Genomic DNA, 19,034 nt, shown 5'->3' with positions numbered 1-19,034 from the left:
CGTTGCACAGGATTGCATCCAGGCGTGTTTTGAATATCTCCAGAGAAGGAGACTCCACCACCTCTCTGGGCAACCTGTTCCAGTGCTCTGTCACCCTCGCAGTGAAGAAGTTTTTCCTCATGTTCAGATGGAACTGTCTGTGTTTCAGTTTGTGTCCGTTGCCTTGTGTCCTGTCGCTGGGCACCACTGAAAAGAGTCTGGCTCCATCCTCTTGACACCCTCCCTTAAGATGCTTGTACAATGCTCCCAACCAGCTCTCGACTCCTAGCTTCTATCACGCAAGGACAAAGAGATGGGGCAGAATCCCAGGCACATCCTAAAGGGTATGCCTACAAGCCTCAAGWTCACGAGCAGTAACAAACTTCAGCAAGAAACCAAAAAGCCAGCTACCAAATACAACTGACAGTGCCCTCCATAACGGCTATCCAGAGTGTCAGCAGATCTAGCATGATCCAGTCCCACCACCTTCTTAGTAGACTAGGGAATCTATGTCTGATGTATCAGCTGCCATCCAGCTACTTAAAGGATTAGCTGAGAATGAGAGCGCTGTTAATGATTAGCATTCCCTAACCTCGTGCTCTTGGCTCAGTGGGAGTGCCCATTCGAGGAAAGAGACTGAGGAGCTATGGCTGAATGCCAGGCCACACAGGCACTTTCCACCTGTTTTGGGGAGAACAGCTATTCTCCAGTTATACTGTGGTGCCCTTCCCACTTTTCCAATGACATCTTCAGCTCCTTGGCCCAAAATGCCCTAGGTCTGTCCCCTCCCATACTGTAGTGTTATCCGGTATCAAGGGGACAGATGCAGCAAATGTGTTTTTATCCAATAATCTCATTTTCAATTAAAATATATAATATATATTTAAAAAGGTTTAGAAAAGCTTCTATGTAATTTGCAGCTACTTTTACATATAGATTACAATAATGTACAACCCTTCCCCAAGGTGGTTTTAAACTGCGCGGACCTGCCAATTCTTTCCCCTCAATCATATACATTATCAAACATCAAATGTGTTTGTTCCTAATACAGCTCTGAAAAAGAAGTCTGTCACTTGTACCTTTCTCAGAGGGAGAGATACCTAATATGCCTAATGGGGAGATACTTAACATTGGCTTCGTATTTACTGTAGAAAGTTCCCAGATTAGTAAAAAAATATTTCATCTATAGAAAATGCCCTTCCGAAAAGCAACCAGGGCTCTGTTAAGGCCACACCCAGGCTTTCCATTTCTCTGCTGTAGCAAGACAGCTCAGAAACAAACCTATGATGATGTTTTGATGTCCCAGAAACAGCTATTAGCACCTGTGCCTATTTTACAGCAGCCTGGTGTGTCAGGAAAGTGCTGAGAACAGCATAGGGACTTCTCTAAACATGCTTCTGATTCAATGGGGCTCTGTTGGCACAGTGAAAAACTGAGCATCCTCCTGTTCTGCTCGGATGAACAAAAGGAAGCCTTCTACACCACCCTTCCCTGCAGAGCGACGATGGATGCTACAGAGAAGGGCACACCAAAACCACTGACACCAACCCCCTGAAATAGCACACCCGCTTTCCACTTTCCACAAGGTTTCCACCAATAAGCTCTTCCAATTCCTCTGCAAGTCTGTGGGATACCAAGTGCACATCTGGTGGCTTAATGAAAACGTCCAACTACTTCATCCCAGAGGGCAAGCCAAGTGAGAACGGAGCAGGCCCCCTGCCAGTCYGAGGCACTGGGAGACTTTCTGCCATAGCAGAGATAGGATAGCCATTGAGATATTCCTCCAGCAAACTCAACTCTTCACATGGGAAAACGCTATTACCAGGCACAGAAAACTCTGGGCCGAGGTTTTTACCAGGTCTCCTCTTTGGACATGGGTCTCCCCAGCATGTCCAAGGCAGGGTCAGGTTTGTAGGAAGAGATGTGGCACATAACAGGATTATTATTTTTAAACTCTTCCTGTTGCAGCCAGGTGCAGGTTGCCCCCTTCTTCCCAGGTAGGCAGCCCCTTCTGCCCAAGGTGTGGTGTGCAGGGAAACTGTATCCAGCGTGCTCCATTCTTTTCTCTGCCGGGGTGGGAAGCGAAGTCAGAACCCGATGTTCAAAACCTGAAGGACACTAGGAAGAAGAAAAATAGAGTGAAAGGTTAGATCTCAGCTTCAGGGGAATCCTGGATACCCAGATAAGGTATTAATTACTATCAATCAGCCCTGTGCTCCTCAAGGGATGCCCACTTCCAGTAGGGAACAAACACAGATCATGACAGACCTTGATCAATGGAAGTCAAGTGGAGGATGCAACTGCTCAGCTCCAAACTTCAGAGAACAATTTAAACAGGAAGACAAAACAAAAGCACAAAGGTCAAAAGTAAGTACTCCTTCTATAAGCTGGTGGCACTAACAAAGCTCTGCAAGATAAGCAGGTTTAAAGAAGGACTTGGCTAACACCAGTAGCACTGCAGGAAAGCAGCAGGGAAGAGGAAAGTTGCTCTTCCTCTTAAGCAGCCACAAACATGAACTGGTAGAAAAAAAGACTAAGGGCTTGTTAGAGACCACACACTAAAAGAACGGTTTACATGATCAACCACTTAAAGAAATCCTGTATCTACCTACACATAAGTAAATATTTCCAGATATCCTCCCTCAAGCCTTAGAAGAAATCCCTTCTCAGGCTTTCTGCCTCACCCTGGTTAGTCAGCTTACAGTAGCAAAGAAGCAGCCGCAGCTCCTTCAAATAACTCTTGGAATAGGTCTAAGCAGATTTAAGACACCGACATAAAACCTCTGCTGGGCACCCATGATCTGCTTTGGCAGGCAGAATAGTGAGATAAATATGGGGCACTGACTTGGTTGCATCCAGCAATAGGACAAGTGAATGTGAAATAAATTTGTGGAAAGCAGCTACACAAGGGGCAGTTAGCCCTCAGCAAGAAAAAGCAACAACTTAAAACAGAAGCCCAAGCAGCAGGCTACTTTGGGAAACTGCAAATGGTCAGGGATTTTATTTGTTTTCTGGCAGATCAAAACATAGTGTTGGGACCAAAGGGAATTAGATGGAGCACAGCAAAGACGACACAGGGTCCAGACCAGGTTAGGCAAGGGATAAAGGGCTCTGCAGTACTTATTGAGTCCAACTGAACAGCTCAAGAACATTAACTGAACTCCACCAGAAGAACAAACAGATGGACTTCATGCGAATCAAAGAAGTACAAACTGTACCATGGTACAAAAGAGGCAATCCTATTCCCAGGTATTCCTCTTACTGGCTTGCAGTGCAGCCTGCAGAAACATATAATGTGCAGACAAGATGATCAAGCTAGAGGCCCCTGAGCTGCTCAGAGGAAGCCAGATGGCCACCCACACTTCCCTCCTGACTAGGGAGGGGGACACTGACGGTACATGCAGAAGGAAAGACTTATTGTCCACGTTTGCGCACCATGCACACCACAGCCAAATTCCACCTGTGGCTATGCTGGCTTTTTCCATTACCTTGCTCACTAGGGCTCCTGTAAGGCACTCTACTGCTTGAGCATCCAGTGCTTAACTAGTTGTAAACCTGTCAGTCACTAGAGTGAGACACTACTACCAGAGCAACAGCAGCAGAAGCTGTAGAATTTTTTTTTTAGTTAAGGAAAGTATTCACATGCTGACTTTCTTCCTCTGAGACTAATAACGAGGTTTGTGGGTGTTGCATCACTGCTGGGCAGAGGCAAGGTTTCAATGTTTGGGCTCTGATCTCCAAGTAAAGAGACAAGGGGCTCAGACAGACTCCTGGTGAAGCTGTGGACAAACTCTACCATTTATTCACAAAAAGGGATCAAGTCATGTCAGCTTTGCCCACCATGGGTAGCACCAACTAATCCGTTTTCTCAAGTGCTGCACAGAGACTAAGTATTTATTTTGGAAGATTTCCCTACTAAGGGAAATACTTCCCCAGTTCCAAATTCATTACAGCTATTCAAATCAGAGCACGATCACCAGCATTTATTAACAGTTTTAGTGTTACACCCAAAACCAGCTCAGAAGGCTACAGGCTAAGCTAGCAGAGGACTACTCAGAAAGATGGCTTTAAGTAGATGAAAATTTACAATAGTTTTCATCGATGCGAGTTTAGTTTCACAGGAAGGATATGAAAGGAAAAAGCCTGGCATACTGGAGCAGTACTTAAAGGCAGCCATGCTCTGCCTGAATGGTGATTTCCAAACATGGGCCCTAATAACTCATCACAGTAACAGTTTCAGGGAAAGAGGAGATGACACAACCTTGACCTCTTCACAGATGCTTATGTCTGTAGCTCATTTGATTTTTCATTAACTTCTAAACTTGAGAGAATATTCTGTCTTCTTTTCCCAGTTTTCCTGATACCCTTCAGAAAAATTTTCCATTTCTCCCCACTTACCACCTGTTGCCCCTTTCTCAGAATCCCGATTCACCTCTGTCTTGGCAGCATGTTACACGAGACCTGCTCTGCTTTGGGAGAAACACTCCCTCCCACCCCACCTCATGGGCTCCAGTACACAGGTAAAATTCAAAAGCTTCATAAAACACAGAAAAAGCAAAGATAATCTAAGGACAGAAAAAGAAGACTTAAGAAAACCCACACCGAACAGTGGCATCGTCACTTCTGAGTGCAATACTGCTTAAAACTGTTCAAAGAACTGTGTAGGAGTTGCACTTTCTGCTGATATATGATCATGTTTCAGAACTTTTTCCAGACCTCACTCCTTTATTAGTAAGCATGTCTCTAGCATACATATTTCCTGTAAAGTATCACTTCAAATCTCATGCATGGAACACAACAAATCCAAGGGTTTTAGCATGAAGCAACTTCTCTGATTAATCAATTCACACACCAAGTATCAAGATGAGACAAGAAAGTACCCATGCTGTTAAGAACTTCATCTTCTCCCTCTTAAACATTTGAATTATAGCCATGTTTTTACCAGCACTAGACCCTCTCTGCTAAGCATTCCTCCAGCTTCCCCATTTTATACCCTAAAAAAAAAACCAAAACAAAACACACACACATCTGAAATTCTATAGGCAGAGGTCTTCCGTATCCAACCCAGGGAATTAATGCACCCAGAACCGCAGGACACGCTACAGCATCCATACATTTTGAAAACAAGCCCGTGAAAAATACTTTACCCCTGCAGAGTGAATGCATTCCCCAAGTACGATGGCCTGAGCTAGCGTGGTGTGTAGAATCACAAAAGCTCAGAACAATATCCAGGGGAAACGGCGCTGAAGAAGCTGCAGTCCCTGTCACTAACTTCAACAGTCCTTATGCAGATGAAGAACACTGATGTCTTGTCAACAAAATTTGTCTTTGAAACCAAAACTGAATTTCCATATCCAACCTGAAGTTAAGATATTCACCTTAAGACAGCTATTCAGTAATCCAACAAGATCACAGGCAAGAAATGCACAAGAATGTAAGAAGCCCCATAAAAAAAAAAGGGGGGGGGGAGACTCTGACTGATCCTCCCTCTTTCTACAAAAAGAAGACATCTTTTAAGTACAGACAGAAGAATGCTACTAAAGAATGAAATTCTAAGCATTGTGTTCAGATTTGGATGGAATAAGATGGAGACAAATTGTGTTTAAGAAAAATCAATGTGTGACAGTGCATCAATGTGTTCACAGCACTTAAGCAGCAATGTGCTCACAGAGTTTAAGTGTCACAAGCTCAAAGGACAGCATTTCACTTTGTCTAGACCATGGACACTTGTCTAGGATGGCTGCACTGGGGCAGAGCAGAAATATATTTAACCTAATATGCTGTATCCAGCATGTCCAATAGCAATAGATATCACAAGAAAATTTAAGTTGAAAGGGACCTCCAGAGGTCACCTAATCCAAACTCCTGCTCAAAGCAGGACTATCTTCAAACTGTTGAAGTGCCTTGGGAAGAGTGTTAAGGTTAAGTACATGAATATTTATCAGTATTCCCTCAGTCTCCATCATTTTGAAGCTCAAGAGCTTCCTGCACCCGAAGCAGTATCTGCAGTTTGCCCTCACTTCCGCTCAGCTGGCCGGTATTATTGGTTGAATTTGCGACATTAACAAATATCACAAATGTCTCCTAAACAGGAAATACTCTGGGTAAGGCTTCCACATTCCAACCAATGCCCCATCTGTGCTGTAGTCCATAAAAGAAATTGTCCATTTGCTGTTAGCTAACTGAACTCCAAGTGTAAAACATGCCATCAATTCCATTTCTCCAATTCTTTGACTGCCTCAGTGCTTAAAGAGCTACAAATTGATGTTTATTTACCCGTTTATGAGGGTGTCAAACCCTTAAAGAAAAAAAGACATTTTTAAACCCTGGTTCTCATATACATTATTTGCCAAGCCAGTTCTAGAAAGCTTTGGGCAAATACAAAAGATTAGTGAAGAGACAGCTTTGCTGTTAGTGAAAGCATATGCACGTGACAGTACTAACACATCCTTCCTCCTTCCATCTCCATTCACACCTTGTACTCCTGTTTCCTCTTCCTTTGCCATTCTGATGGCTGTACAAGCAATTCAGTAGGTAACAATGACAAACAGGCTTACCAGACTTTACAGCTACTATCCTGGATATTAAAGGAAGGGCAGAAGGTCCGATAATGGAGTGGTGTCCTGCTGCATGCAGCACGAAGCAAGCAGTCATAGAACAGGCATACTTTGCAATCACATGTACTAGAAAATTTTACAGGCATAACTGTAACCTGGATAGAAACACCGTATGCCTTACTCAGTTCAACTCTTCTGTAAATATAGGATTTCTTTATTTATGGAATCAGCAGGTGCTCTCATGTCAAATCCAGGGCTATAAGCATCACAGGACAGCACTGCCGTCCTGCAGAGCAGTCATCTTTAGTAATGAAAGACAAAAGGAGTTTCATTCAGATTGCTGCTCTACTCCATCAAGAAGTTCACTACCCAGTAAGTTAAATCTATCCACCTTTGCATAGCTTTTTCTCCTTCTAAGATGTTACAGCACTCTCAAAAAGCACCTGTACTTCCAAAGAGGTACCTTTATTTCACTAACGTGGTTGGACCCAGGAAACTTCCCAGACAGGGCTGTTCCTGCGGTAGAGCAGTATTTTACATAACTACACCTACCTTTTTGTGCTCCTGAAGTTAACTTGGTACCCAGGTGTGGTTGGAGGCCTGTGAGGTGCTGGGATAGCTGGGAGTAGAGAGAATGGGTTCAAAATTAAAGTCCAGTCCTTCTCCATCCATGAGGTCACTGTTGATTATGTAATCCATATCACATTCAAGGTTCTCCATGTACATGTCAATGTCCAGGTCAGTGGGCAGCCTGTCCTGGTTCAATCCCAAGGGAGCAGGGCTAGCAGAAGAAAGAAGTGGTGGAGTGCCCAGCTGGACTGACTGGGCAGTTGTTGCTGAAACTGAAGCCTTCAAACTGGCCATGCTGGCAGTGTTTTGAGGAGATGCTACTATGGGAAGTGTTGATGGCAAAACACTGGCACCGACTGGCTCTGCCTGCTGCTCCGTAGGCTTTCCTCGTGGATTACCTGGGCTCATCTTACTCTGGGCAGCTTGCCCGCCTAGAAGCAGAAGAGTTCGGCTGCTCATCCTGCTACCAGTCTGCGGGAGTACTGGGTCCACCTGAGTCATCATAACATCCCTTGGAGGTGGAGAGCTGGGTGTCAGAAGAGCTTCCAAGGTTTGAGGGCCAGAGAAATGGCTGACAGAACTCTGCAGCGAGATATCAACAGGGTTAAACAGGGAATTGCCAAAAGTAGTGGTCTGACCAGCTGCGTTTGGGCTCCGCAAGGAAAAGCTGGAATCTCTCTGGATTGGACCACTCGAGGCAGATTGCTGGGTGGATAGCACAGATGAGCTGGGAGACATCAGATTTAACCCATCAATGAGCTCAAGCTCCTCAGTCACAGTTGGTGGAACATTGCTGGATGCACTGGAGTACACTAGAGAAGGGAGCAGCTCTTCATCATGGAGGTCATCCTGCTCAGTCAGGATAGGAGAAAGCCTGGCACTAATGGTGCTTGCATTGGAACTGGTTCGAGGCCGGAAAGTGTTCCACACATCAGAGTCCTCATTACTTCTTGAGGACGGGCTCCCAGGCCACTTAGGGAATTGTGAGCCAGGACTGTCAGCAGTGGCTTCTGAAGTGGACTGTAGAGAAGCCTTCTTTTTGGATGCTTTACCTCTGACTTTTGCAAGTTTGCTGCTGTTGTCCATGGAGGCAGCTCTTCTTCTTGGTGCTTTTCCACTTTTACCACCTTCAGGATTGAGCATCCACCAAGAACTCTTTCCTGTGGCTTCATTATGAACTTTAATGAACTTGCTGTGCAGGGACAAGTTATGTCTAATAGAGTTCTGAAAAGAAAAATACAAAATACAAAATATGAGGACCTGACAGTTGACACACTTCCCACCTAGGTATAAATGTATTAAGACAGTACCCAGAGAAGAAAACTATAACAAAGACCTACCCATACAAAACCTGCTAGTTCTGCTTGGACATGCTTGACAGCACCAGCAAGGAGTGCAATGTCTTACTGCAATACCAAGGATGAAACTATCAATACAACTAGCAGCTTCCCATTACCAGGACACTGACACTAAAGAACTTTCCAAAACTATGTTCTACTGCTATGAAATTTGTAACAACTAAACATATCAAAGAGAGAGTAGGCAAATTCTCAAATATGGCTTGCAAACTCACCATGAGCCTAAACCAATGTGAGTCAATGTTGCTGCGAGAAAGGGGCACCCTCGTCTTTCCTCCTGGTCCTACCCTTCTGCCCACTCCAGTAGCCGTATGGGATAAATCTGGCTAAAATTCTGAATTTCTGTACAGCTCAGAGGATCACTGACTTTGCATGGCTTTCAGCAGGATCAGACTATTAGGCATAGCAGTGAACCAAATAAACAGAGAAATGCCAAAAGACTTCAAATTCAATATTTCCATTACCATCTTTACTCCCCAAACAGATAAAGAGTGAAACTTTGTGGAGCAAGAGTCATGGTAAGCCTGGAGGCTGCCAGCCTCACTCTGCAAGGAGGCAACATGTTTTCCTCCGTGTGCGTTTCTAGTGGGTTAAGATGTTCAAGCAGATACTGCACTCCCACACTGTACACGCCACTCTTAGCTTCTCCCATCTCTTCATTTGGCAAGGTGCACACTCCTGGCCTCTCTCCCTCCCCCTCCCCTTTTTTTTTGTTTAGCTTTGCTACAAACTGCAAGTTAACATATCTGTATACCATTATCAAACCGAATTTTTGTCCTGCAACTTTGCTGGTAAAACCCCCAGTATTTTAGAATCAGCAAGCAATAGTCTCATTGTTGGAGCAGATCCCCCATAAACTTAAGCTCCCCTTGAGATCTATATGGTGCCTTTCTTAATGCTTGCATCCGATTTGCCCAGATGGTCAAACTGCACATAGTTAAAGGTGCTGCGCTGGTAGCACAGCGATCCAACGGTACCTCTTATTCATATAAGCTAAACAGCCTACAGCAGCCTTCAGCTTTCGTGCATACCATCTTAATTTGGAACAAAGTAAACTGTGCTTTTATCATCCTTTTCCACCACCTCTCAACAGAGTTCTTTCCTGCCTAGTGCTTTCCTTCTCCCCACCCTTTTCCTCTTTGACAAGTCCTTACTAGGCTAATTTGGTCCACCTCACCTAAAGTACTGTCCTAAAACGAAGCAGACGTAGATAAACAGAGAGAAAGTGGAAAGCAGAGAGCTGTCATGGAAAAGGAAGGACATGTAAGAGTGGTTCTGCGTTAGCTCTCTTTTTAGTCTTTGGCTGCCAAGAGCTTGGAGGAGAGCATTTGGCTGCTTGTGATCAGTAGCAAAGGATAATACGCTCTTACTCAGAGAGCCCCCCAAGGCTTATGTGGAGCTCAGACCTGCCGGAACATGTGTCAGTGTCCTTATGCAGCTACATGACTTGAGTTTTTCATAGCAATAACTGTACAACATGCCTGTCTGGCCTTTTTTTTTTAAATAAAGATTTCTTTTCCTTCAAATTTCAAGAAAGATCATTCAGACTGGTACCTTGTCTCCTGAAAAGGCTGCTGCTTTGATTTCCAAAGAATTATCCCTCCCCCAGGTGAATGTTCCTGATGCCAAATACATACTGTTGCAGCAGTAAAAAAACCACTAGGTTGTCACATATTCTTCATTTATTCTTCTGAAAGGAATCTGAACTTTTGTCACCAAGTCTCAACAGGAATGACTCAGTAGCTTGCACACACAGTACATGTTTGGAGTTGTATAACCGCTGGGTTCTCAGCTCCATTTAATGAACCTGAACTTTAAACCAATAGGCTCAGGATTTCACAGATAACTATATTCCATTTTCTGCTAGTTATCATTTACGGCCAAAGCCAGGTTTTAATACCCACGTCAACAAAAGCACACTGCAGAAGTGCAAGTCTTTCAGTAGCACCGAAACCTGAAGAAAAAGGACCATCACTTCTGGCACTGTAAATGGAAATTTTAGTATCTAGTTTTCTAGTCTTTTGGCTAAGAAGCAGCTTGAAATAAGACATCTTGAAATAAAGCTAGCATTCACATCAACACAGATATGGGAAGCCCGGAACCTTTTATGCCATGAAGAGAGTCTCAAAGTGCTTTTACATGTTTCTGTTAAATTGACATAATGGCTAATAGCTGCAGAAACAGGTAATTGCTGTACCACTCCTTCCTTCCTCATCTCCTAATCCCCTGCCTCCCACTAACACAAGCATTTCTCTGACTATAACCTGGTTCAGAGAGCTAACCCAACCCCAAAAGCAGCCCTATCCCCCCTTGAAAATTATTTTTCCTGCCCGTTTTGGCTCCTTGAACTTGCTCCCTGCGGGGTCAACCACCAACAGGGAAGGAAGAGAACAAGGCATGGTTGGAAGCAAGAGAAAGCAGCAGGATGCTTTTTATGATGGCTAACTGCTGTCAAAACTGCAATTCCTAACTCAGATGTGTTCACACTGCTCATACAAGCTTTGCGAGGCAGCTCGCCCTACAGCTACAGCACCCGTACTCGCAAGGCACCTGCACGCCTGAGTCCTGCTGCGTACTAGAAGTACTAAAAGACTCAAGTCCACATATTCCCAGACAAGAGGAACTGCTCCATCTCAGGCGGGCGCTGGTCTCTATGGCGGGTAGCAGGAGGACGAGTCCTTCACTCTCAGCTTTCTCACGCCAGTGCGCTGTACGGTCTCCAGCGTAAGAGTGCATCTACTGGAGTGATCTAACATGCCCAACACACAGAGGGCACTCTCAAGTCTCACTGAGTAAATGAAAAATTAATTATGCTAAAATAATGGTCGAACTCCAAGTCAAACCTGACGGGAGAGGAAGTGACAGAGTTCGGTCGCCCAGGCAACCCTGACGTATTTCCTGTTCCAACGTTAGGCAACTCGAGCCGAAAATATAGGTGAAGTGAGCTTTTCAGACGTCCAGCTTCGCACCAGCTGGGATTTTCCTGCTCTGCTGAGCACCTGCAGTCCACCAGCTTTTAGCTGGGCAACATCTGTGACCATAAGGAAGTGCGATTTGAAGGAACGAACACAGTCAGAAAACCTCCGTTCCAGCTCCTCAGGAACCCCTCCAACAAGCGGTGGTAGGGGACAGGACTACTAACTCTTCAAACATCTTCCAGAGGTTCTGGAGGATAAATCATTTTTCTGAGCTTACGACAGGCTAAGTTGCATGCTAAGTACTGTGGTGAAAAAATGCCAGTCTGGGTCTCTAATCTGCCACAGATCAAAGATGATTCCTGTAAGCCACATTCAGACAAAGCCATTATGAAATTCATGACAGATATTATGCAAAATTAAAGTCTGGCTAGAAACATTCACTGTTCGCTTGAACAATCAGCCGTTCACGCGACCCCAACCTCCCCGTGCACAAGACAGGATACATGGAGCAGCCAGAGCAGCGTGACTAACAGCATACGCAAACGATTTCCTAATTCCCAAGCAGTTACCACAGCTTTAAAACTTCTTCTTTGATAAAATCTCCCAGCCCTGTTTACCGAAAAGGAACGCCCCTTCCCATTGCAATAGGCCTGTCCCCCACGCCGGTGTCAGCGAGCAGGTGCCGGATCCTGTGCAACACAACAGCGAGTAGGTCCGAGGACGAGGAATCGGTTGCAGGAGCTGGCAGCACAGCTAAGCAATTAGCTCCCCTGGTCAGTCCTCCCAGGCGATCACCGCAGATACCGAAATACCACGTAGCAAGCCCAAGCGCTTCATATACAGGACAGCAGACCAGTGACAGCCTTTCCAAGCCAATACGCAGCTATGTAGGTAAGCCTCAGGTCATCGACCGTAAAATTGATGTTTTTCTCTCAGCAGATCAGAGTGTTTGAGCCAAGTACTTTGTTCAGATATAAAGATCTCTCACACAAGTCAAGAGAAACAAGCTTAACCTCACTCTCCTGCGACACACCTTTCTCAAAGCACTGATCTGATCAGAGCAAGAGAGGAGAAGGCTCTTCTGTGCCTTGCCTGGAGCAGCACGCACACACAGCGATGGTGCGTGAACCATGCTAGCAGAGTGCTCTGGGCCAAGCCAAGCACAAGCTGTACCGAGAAAGACTCAAAAAAACAGCTATCCCCAAAAACTGCGTGCTTGCCCGTGTCCGCCTGGATTTTCACAAACAGACAGTCACCGCTCCCCAGCACCAGGACTATCCTTCCTGGAAAACTTCAAGCTCCTACTACGAACGATGCAAGCACCAGAATTCTTGGCAAAATACCTCTCAAGAATTAATGACAGAAAACACTAGAAAATTTCGATGTACAATTACTGCTGCTCCCTCTAATACATTCTCACTGCCTTGGAGGCATACAAAGAACATGGTTACATCCCGGCGTAGGGCCACGTTCCAACGCTAGGCCTGTAATTGTGCTAAATTATAATTTGCCATGGCATTCTTCGGAGGCTGCGAGGGGAGGATGCCCCGCCTTGCACATTTGTCAGTGCCTGTCTCAGCATTCACCCCGGCGCTCGGCTCCAAAGGCTTTAGGAAAAAAGTCTTCGTTGCAGAGATTTTGCAAAGTTGCACTCCGCTGAGTAAACAACTGCTCCAGAGCCAGAGAACCGAAACACTTCTCTCCTTCCAGAAGGCGCATGCGAGCGGGCGCCAAGCTCAGGAGACAGAAAGCTGTACCTTATCAAGAAGGTTTTCCTTTCTGTAATCTCTAAATCCAAGGAGAGTTCAGAGGAAAAGAAAAATCCTAGTTCTCTAAACAGAAAGACTGTGGCAATTTACCAGTTTACTAAAACATGCGAGCATACACAACAAAAGCTACTCTGGATTAGGCAGAGCAGAAAAAACCTGCTGGAACAAGTAATACCAGCATCCCAGAATAGCCTTCGCTGAGAACTGCCTGAAAAAATTAAGCTGTTCAGCAAAGCACCTTCTCAAAACAAACTGCCAGGGTACAGGAAAGAGCAGCAGCAAAATCTTCAGGCAATTTGTCTTGCATCGCACAGGGCAGGCAGGCTTTCGCCAAAAGGGAGAGCCCTCTCCCTCTTTTGAGGGGAACACCTACACTCAATGTGTCTTCAAAAAAAAAAAAACAACCTTGCTTTCTCCTATGCTTATTTGGTGCAATATACCTGGGTGGGGTAGAGGGGTTAATGTCACTTTAAACCAAGAGGGTTAAGAACATGTTATGGTTGAGACATTGCAATTCTACATTTTTAGTGTAAGGAAGTTCAATGTAGAATAGTATTACTTTAGGCAGATGAACTTCTTGGTAAACACCATGGTCTTTCTGAGCACACCCCACAGAAAGCAGCCTTCTCCTTCGCTAAGCGGTGCGGTCCATGACCCCTTGTACAGCGGGCAGGGAATCAGACCCTGAACGAAGCCTCCCCTACACACAAATGTGCATTAGACTGAAGGTCGGGCAGAATCAAACTTTGCTCAGTGCTAAGATGCTGAGTTTAAGTTTTACATTTCCTTTTGCTTTATGGCTTTTTGGCCTAAAGTTGGCTACATTTCAGGGAGTGAGGAGAGGAGAAAAGCATTTTGAGTATCTTCTCAAACCAGCATCTTGAAATTATGAATACCAAAAGTCAAAAGGAAATCTGCGTAAAGCCTTCCCCGACAAAACATTCCTTTCCACAGAGAGGGTTTCTTTATGAAATACAAGAAGGAGCTGCTACTGGTTTGGGCCTTCAGCTGCCCATGCTAAGCAGCTACAATTCCGGCAAGTCTGAGCCAAAGATCTTCAGAGATCCTGCAGAGTCCAGATGGAGATGAGCAAACAGCTAACGTGACTATTCTAGGAACTGACCATTGCTTTTTGCAGATCTGCCTACAAAACAAGCGGAAGCTGACTTGACAGCAGTCAACAAGCAGATGAACGATAAACTTTTCATCTTTATTAAAGCAAGTCTCCACTTAATTTTAGATCCACTGAACTGGAACTCATTTGCAAGGCATAAGGATAACCTGGCTGATACTACCAGCCCCAGCACAGTAAGAACGGTCCAGAACATGGATCAGGCTTGCTTTTGTCTTCTGGTTTAGTACTCTTCCTTGGAGGAACATCAGATGGCCATAGGGGGAGCAGCCAGCCCAACGTGATGAAGCTTTCTGTATGCTCTGCCAGAAGGTCCAACATCCTCAATTCTAGCAGGTGCCCAGGGACCTTCAGAGCCAGCACGATGGCTATGGAAGCCAGGGAAGTCACTCTGTCATCTTAAACAGAATTGCAGGCTACGTGCGAGGAATCACCACAGAGCCCTCACTCGGGTCTCCTGATCTACCTGGTGAACAGCTAACATCAGCTATGGGCAACGTGCATTTAACTCAAGAGTGAGAAGAGGGCTGAACAGATCATTTGTAGGCAAAATGCTGCCCCGTATAATAAGGAGTAAGAGCTAGCTGATAGGTGACAGCTTCTGTTTCAGACAAGTAGAGCACCTAGTGATTCCTAATTAGCAACACACATACGTTTGAGTCAAAGCGAATGCAAAGTATCAGAACGTGGAGATGCCAGCTAAACCTCCTGTATTCTGTATTCTGATGCTGTATTCTAGAATCAGTTGCTTTCCCTACACGTCCAACATAAAGGAAAAGGTGTGATTTTTGCTAAGGTGAAACATCTCTGGTAGGTAAATGGATGTAGGATGTTTTTAAAGATCATTATATTCCTATAAAGACAAATAAAACAGTTTTGGGAGAATACATGGAATGTTCCACGGAGAAAGACTAGTCCTGAACACTGCTCATGACTGTATTGAGCTTGCTCATACTCTTGGAAGCAAGGCATTTGGCAACCAGGGCACACAAACTGCTTCAGAAGGGTTTATGCACTTCTACTGAATAGAGCATAGCTTTATTCCAAAACCTTAACGCCTTCCTCCCAAAAACAACCTAAAAGCCAAGAAGAATTATCCTCTTATCCAGAGAGCAGCTTGCAGAGTACTGAGGAGAGGATTACAAAGAAGTCCAGGGACAAACCCCTGCTGGGACACTTCTGCTTTTCCGCCCAGGTAATTCTTAACTTCAGTTGAAATACAGTAGAGAAAAGGCAGACTGCACATCCAGCAAAACTGTCACTTTACAAAGCATTTAAAACAGTTCAAGAACAGCAAACACCACCTTCCTCGAAAACACAGATTTTCCGGAATTCACACAGGTTACACCCTCGTAGTCTGTAGCAGTTGTATTTCCCTCAATTGTATATTGGAGTGAAGCAGCTGTAAAGTAATTCTGAAGTAACAATGAGTTTATGGATTTTATATTAACTAGAGTGGATAAAAAGAAGTGTTTCAAAGATGCGCTTCTTTTAGTTTCTGATTTAAAATTCTCTGATAGAACTACACTACACACAAACAGAGCATACTACCAGCATGGTTCTGCCAAAGCAATACAGAAATACCAGAACTGCAAGAGCTGTAGTATCGTCTTAACTGGCACCAAAAAGCTACATCAGCATTTAGCAACAGCTCCATATTAGTTTCCTTTGTCCAACCCATTCACTTCAAATTTGAGATATCAATAAAGCTAAGATAACCCGAGAAGTTCTTCTTTTTGTCTACAAATTAAAAAGGTGCAAGCAGAGCGTCACAGTTTAAAATACAGAGAACAGCAACAAAAAAGCAGCTCCACTTCTCAACTGAAAATACATATTTCATTTGTTCGATTTGTCTTAAAAAATGTGCACCTATTAAGTTTACTTAGTCCATAAAATGAACCAATTTGACTTACTTGACATCTTTTAAACTGTAAATTTCTAACCTATCTTAATCTAATGCACCTTAATACAAATAGATTAGAAATTCTTCATCACAAAAATAATTCTTACTGCAAGCAAAAAAAGAAAAAAACCACACAAATCTAAATAACCATATGTTAACATAAAGCAGGGTTAGAAATCAGAGCTGTGCAGTCACCCGCTGCCCCAGCCTCACATGCTCCATCACGCAAGCCAGGGCATGCATCCTGCCAAGCTATGCCAACAGGATTTGAGAGGGAGAGTAAGGAAGAAAATGGAGCAGAGGGAGTACCCGCAGTTCCTTTTGCTTTTCCTGGCTACATAGTTGCTTAATTAGCAGTATACCATCTATATACAAAACCAGACTTGGACAATATTTGCTAAAAATTAGAACGAGTTTTTAGGGGAATTTCCCCCAGCATTTAAACAGCTTCAGTTGTACTTCCACCATAGTTTTCTGCTTGCTGGTTAAAGTCAACAGTTTTAAGCTGCTCTAGCCATAAGGTGGGCCGAGTCCAAGCACAGCTGCTGTCATTCTGCCTTCTCTCATCTTCCCTCACAAGAAGTTTCTGTTCTCCTCCCCTGCTAAAGCTAGCCTGAGTTATCCCATTTACAGGCTGCAAGACTACAAAAGCGAACTTCATCACCAAAAAGTCAAACTACATCAAACTCCAGCAACGGTGCCAGCGCAGGGCCCTCAACTCTCGCACGCTTACGCACAGAGAATTCTTATCTCTGCTTCTCCACAAGTTAAATCCAACCACGCTTTTCCCAAAATTGATACATGATGAAATCTTAGAGCAAAACCAAAGGCCCTGTTTCACATTAAGGACTATAACAAAAGAACTGTCATGCTGAATCAAGCCAGAAGTCCGTCTATTTCAGCCTCTAGTCTGATAGGATATTTCACTCTACTTCTTCAACTTCCCAAAAGGTATCTTGGGACATATTTAAGATGCCACACTGAACTTTGGTCTGTTATCTATCCCCAGACCTAGGTCTTGAAACATGTCTCATAATAAAGTGTCTCAGTCCCTGTTTAACTCCATGTGCCAGCTTCATCAGTTGGAAGGACTGAGAAGCAGTAGGCTTCATTTACAATGCAATCACTTCACGTTCACAATTACTAAAAGGTCAGGAAAAGAGTCCGTACTGCAGAGAATACAAAGGGAACGTTCCAGCTGCAAACTCACTCCTGCCAAACAGATAGAGACATTCCCAAAGAGAAAATGCACCAATGCGATGACCTGTTTGACAAAATAATACGATTCCACACAGCAGCAGCAGGGCCAGCACAGCTTGCCTTAGCCTAAAGAAGCAAAAACTGTCTGTCTGTGAGACCACCAATTCTACTGAAGAGAAAGCAAATGGATCCAAGCACACTGTCTCCATACTTGTTAATAGGGATTCAATCTGCATAAAGAAGGAAAAAAATGAATAGTCAATTTTAGTCAAACTACCTGTGCTCTCTAGGAACCTGCAGTGAGCTGGACAAACGGAAAAGGTGAAGCGTTTTGCATTAACCTACGCCAGCCTAAGCTGGGACAGCTGTGCCCCCCTCACCACGTTCCTACCCTCTCTTGAGCAAACACCAGCATTCACGCAACCGCGTGGCATGCCACTTCAGAGAGCTGAGCCAACTGAAAGCTAATCTACCAGAAAAAGCTATCAATTTGTCCGCAAATCCAGCTCCCCGAGCTGACTTGCTGCTTGGTCGCACAGGCATCAGCTCGCAGGCAGAGGAATGCCCAGCTGGAGTCACGGAAGCCCCAAATCACCTGGGCTCAAGCTGCCCCAGTGCCGCACCACAGGCAGGACGGCTAACCACAAACAGAGAGACACTCTGCAAACAAGGGGAGCACAGCGTAATTCCAGTCTGCAGCAACAGATCGCACGCTTTAGATTCCAGTCACTCTGGCATCCACTATGATATATTAGGACAGCACAAGGGACTATTTCACAAGCCAGTTCTCAAATCTCCCTTTCTCTTTGCTCGAGTTCGTTTGACTAAACAGAACAGGAACACCAGGCTGCCACCTGCAGAGGACGGAAATGGAAGTTAGCCCTTAGAATAGAGCTTAGCACGTGCCTATTGCTAGAGCAACAGAAGAAGATAACGTTGAGATTTCTGAACGGTATATTCCTAGGTCTACTTTCCCTTTTCCCAACTCCAGCAGAGGTCCTCAGTCACTGCGCAGCAGAATCGGCACAGCTCTGGGACACAGCACCCTTTCTGAAGGGAGGTTCTTGAAAGCCAAGAATGTCTGCTATGAAACAGTTATTTATACTGAGCTTTAGCACAGTTGCTAAAGAACTGCGGCCTTGTATTTAAAAGCCCTTTTCAATCGAGGCTTCATCTCACGCAGCCGCTTAGCTAGAGTCTCCTCGCTGTGACCCCCCCAACTCCTTTCCTGGAAAGCTTTCAGGACACAAAGCGAACAAGGAGCAGCCTTTCATGGAAAGGCAGAGCCGGAGCAAAGCCCGCGCCTCCGCAGAGCCGGAGGCCGGGCCCAGGGGACCGGCCAGCAGCTGTCAGCGGATCCGGGCTGGCTCGGGGCACTAGCACAGCACGCTCGAGGCCTGTAGCGGGGCACGGAGCAACAGGTGAGCAGCGGGCTGCGCGCAGAGGCCTGCCGGGCCCTGCCTCGCCGCCGGGCCGGCCCTGCCCGGTGCAGCCCCCTCTGCCCCGGCCCTCGCAGCCCGGGGCGGCCCGGGCACCCCCCCCCCCGGGGCCCCCGGCGCGGCGCGCACCTTCCAGCCGGCGGAGCTGTTGCTGTCGCCCTTGTCCTTGAAGTAGGGCACGGAGCGGACCATCCACTCGTAGATCTGCG

The 19,034-nt window shown here is 45.3% G+C and overlaps 1 protein-coding gene across 1 annotated transcript; it reads right to left on the bottom strand.

Annotated features, from left to right (window-relative positions):
* Positions 1 to 585: 585 nt before the first annotated feature.
* Positions 586 to 19,028, bottom strand: FOXO4 (forkhead box O4). The gene is made up of 3 exons (XM_026066217.1): positions 18,955 to 19,028; positions 7,089 to 8,330; positions 586 to 2,097 (listed from the first exon to the last, which is right to left on the bottom strand). Exons 1-2 carry the CDS (start codon positions 19,015 to 19,017, stop codon positions 7,107 to 7,109), a joined length of 1,287 nt encoding a protein of 428 aa, XP_025922002.1. The 5' UTR covers positions 19,018 to 19,028; the 3' UTR covers positions 586 to 2,097; positions 7,089 to 7,106.
* Positions 19,029 to 19,034: the final 6 nt, after the last annotated feature.

The sequence above is a fragment of the Apteryx rowi genome, unplaced genomic scaffold, assembly GCF_003343035.1.
Source record: "Apteryx rowi isolate R43461 unplaced genomic scaffold, aptRow1 scaffold_24, whole genome shotgun sequence".
Classification (NCBI taxonomy): Eukaryota; Metazoa; Chordata; class Aves; order Apterygiformes; family Apterygidae; genus Apteryx; species Apteryx rowi.
The sequence above is the reverse complement of the archived record's forward strand: the minus strand, read 5'-3'. Positions and strand labels throughout refer to the sequence as shown.

Bases quoted from the DNA above. Each gene is read 5' to 3' on its own strand.
- FOXO4 (XM_026066217.1), bottom strand. From the start codon at position 19,017: ATGGTCCGCTCCGTGCCCTACTTCAAGGACAAGGGCGACAGCAACAGC. The intron at 8,331-18,954 runs GTGCGCGCCGCG...TTTTCTTTTCAG, and splicing joins ACAGCTCCGCCGGCTGGAAG to AACTCTATTAGACATAACTT.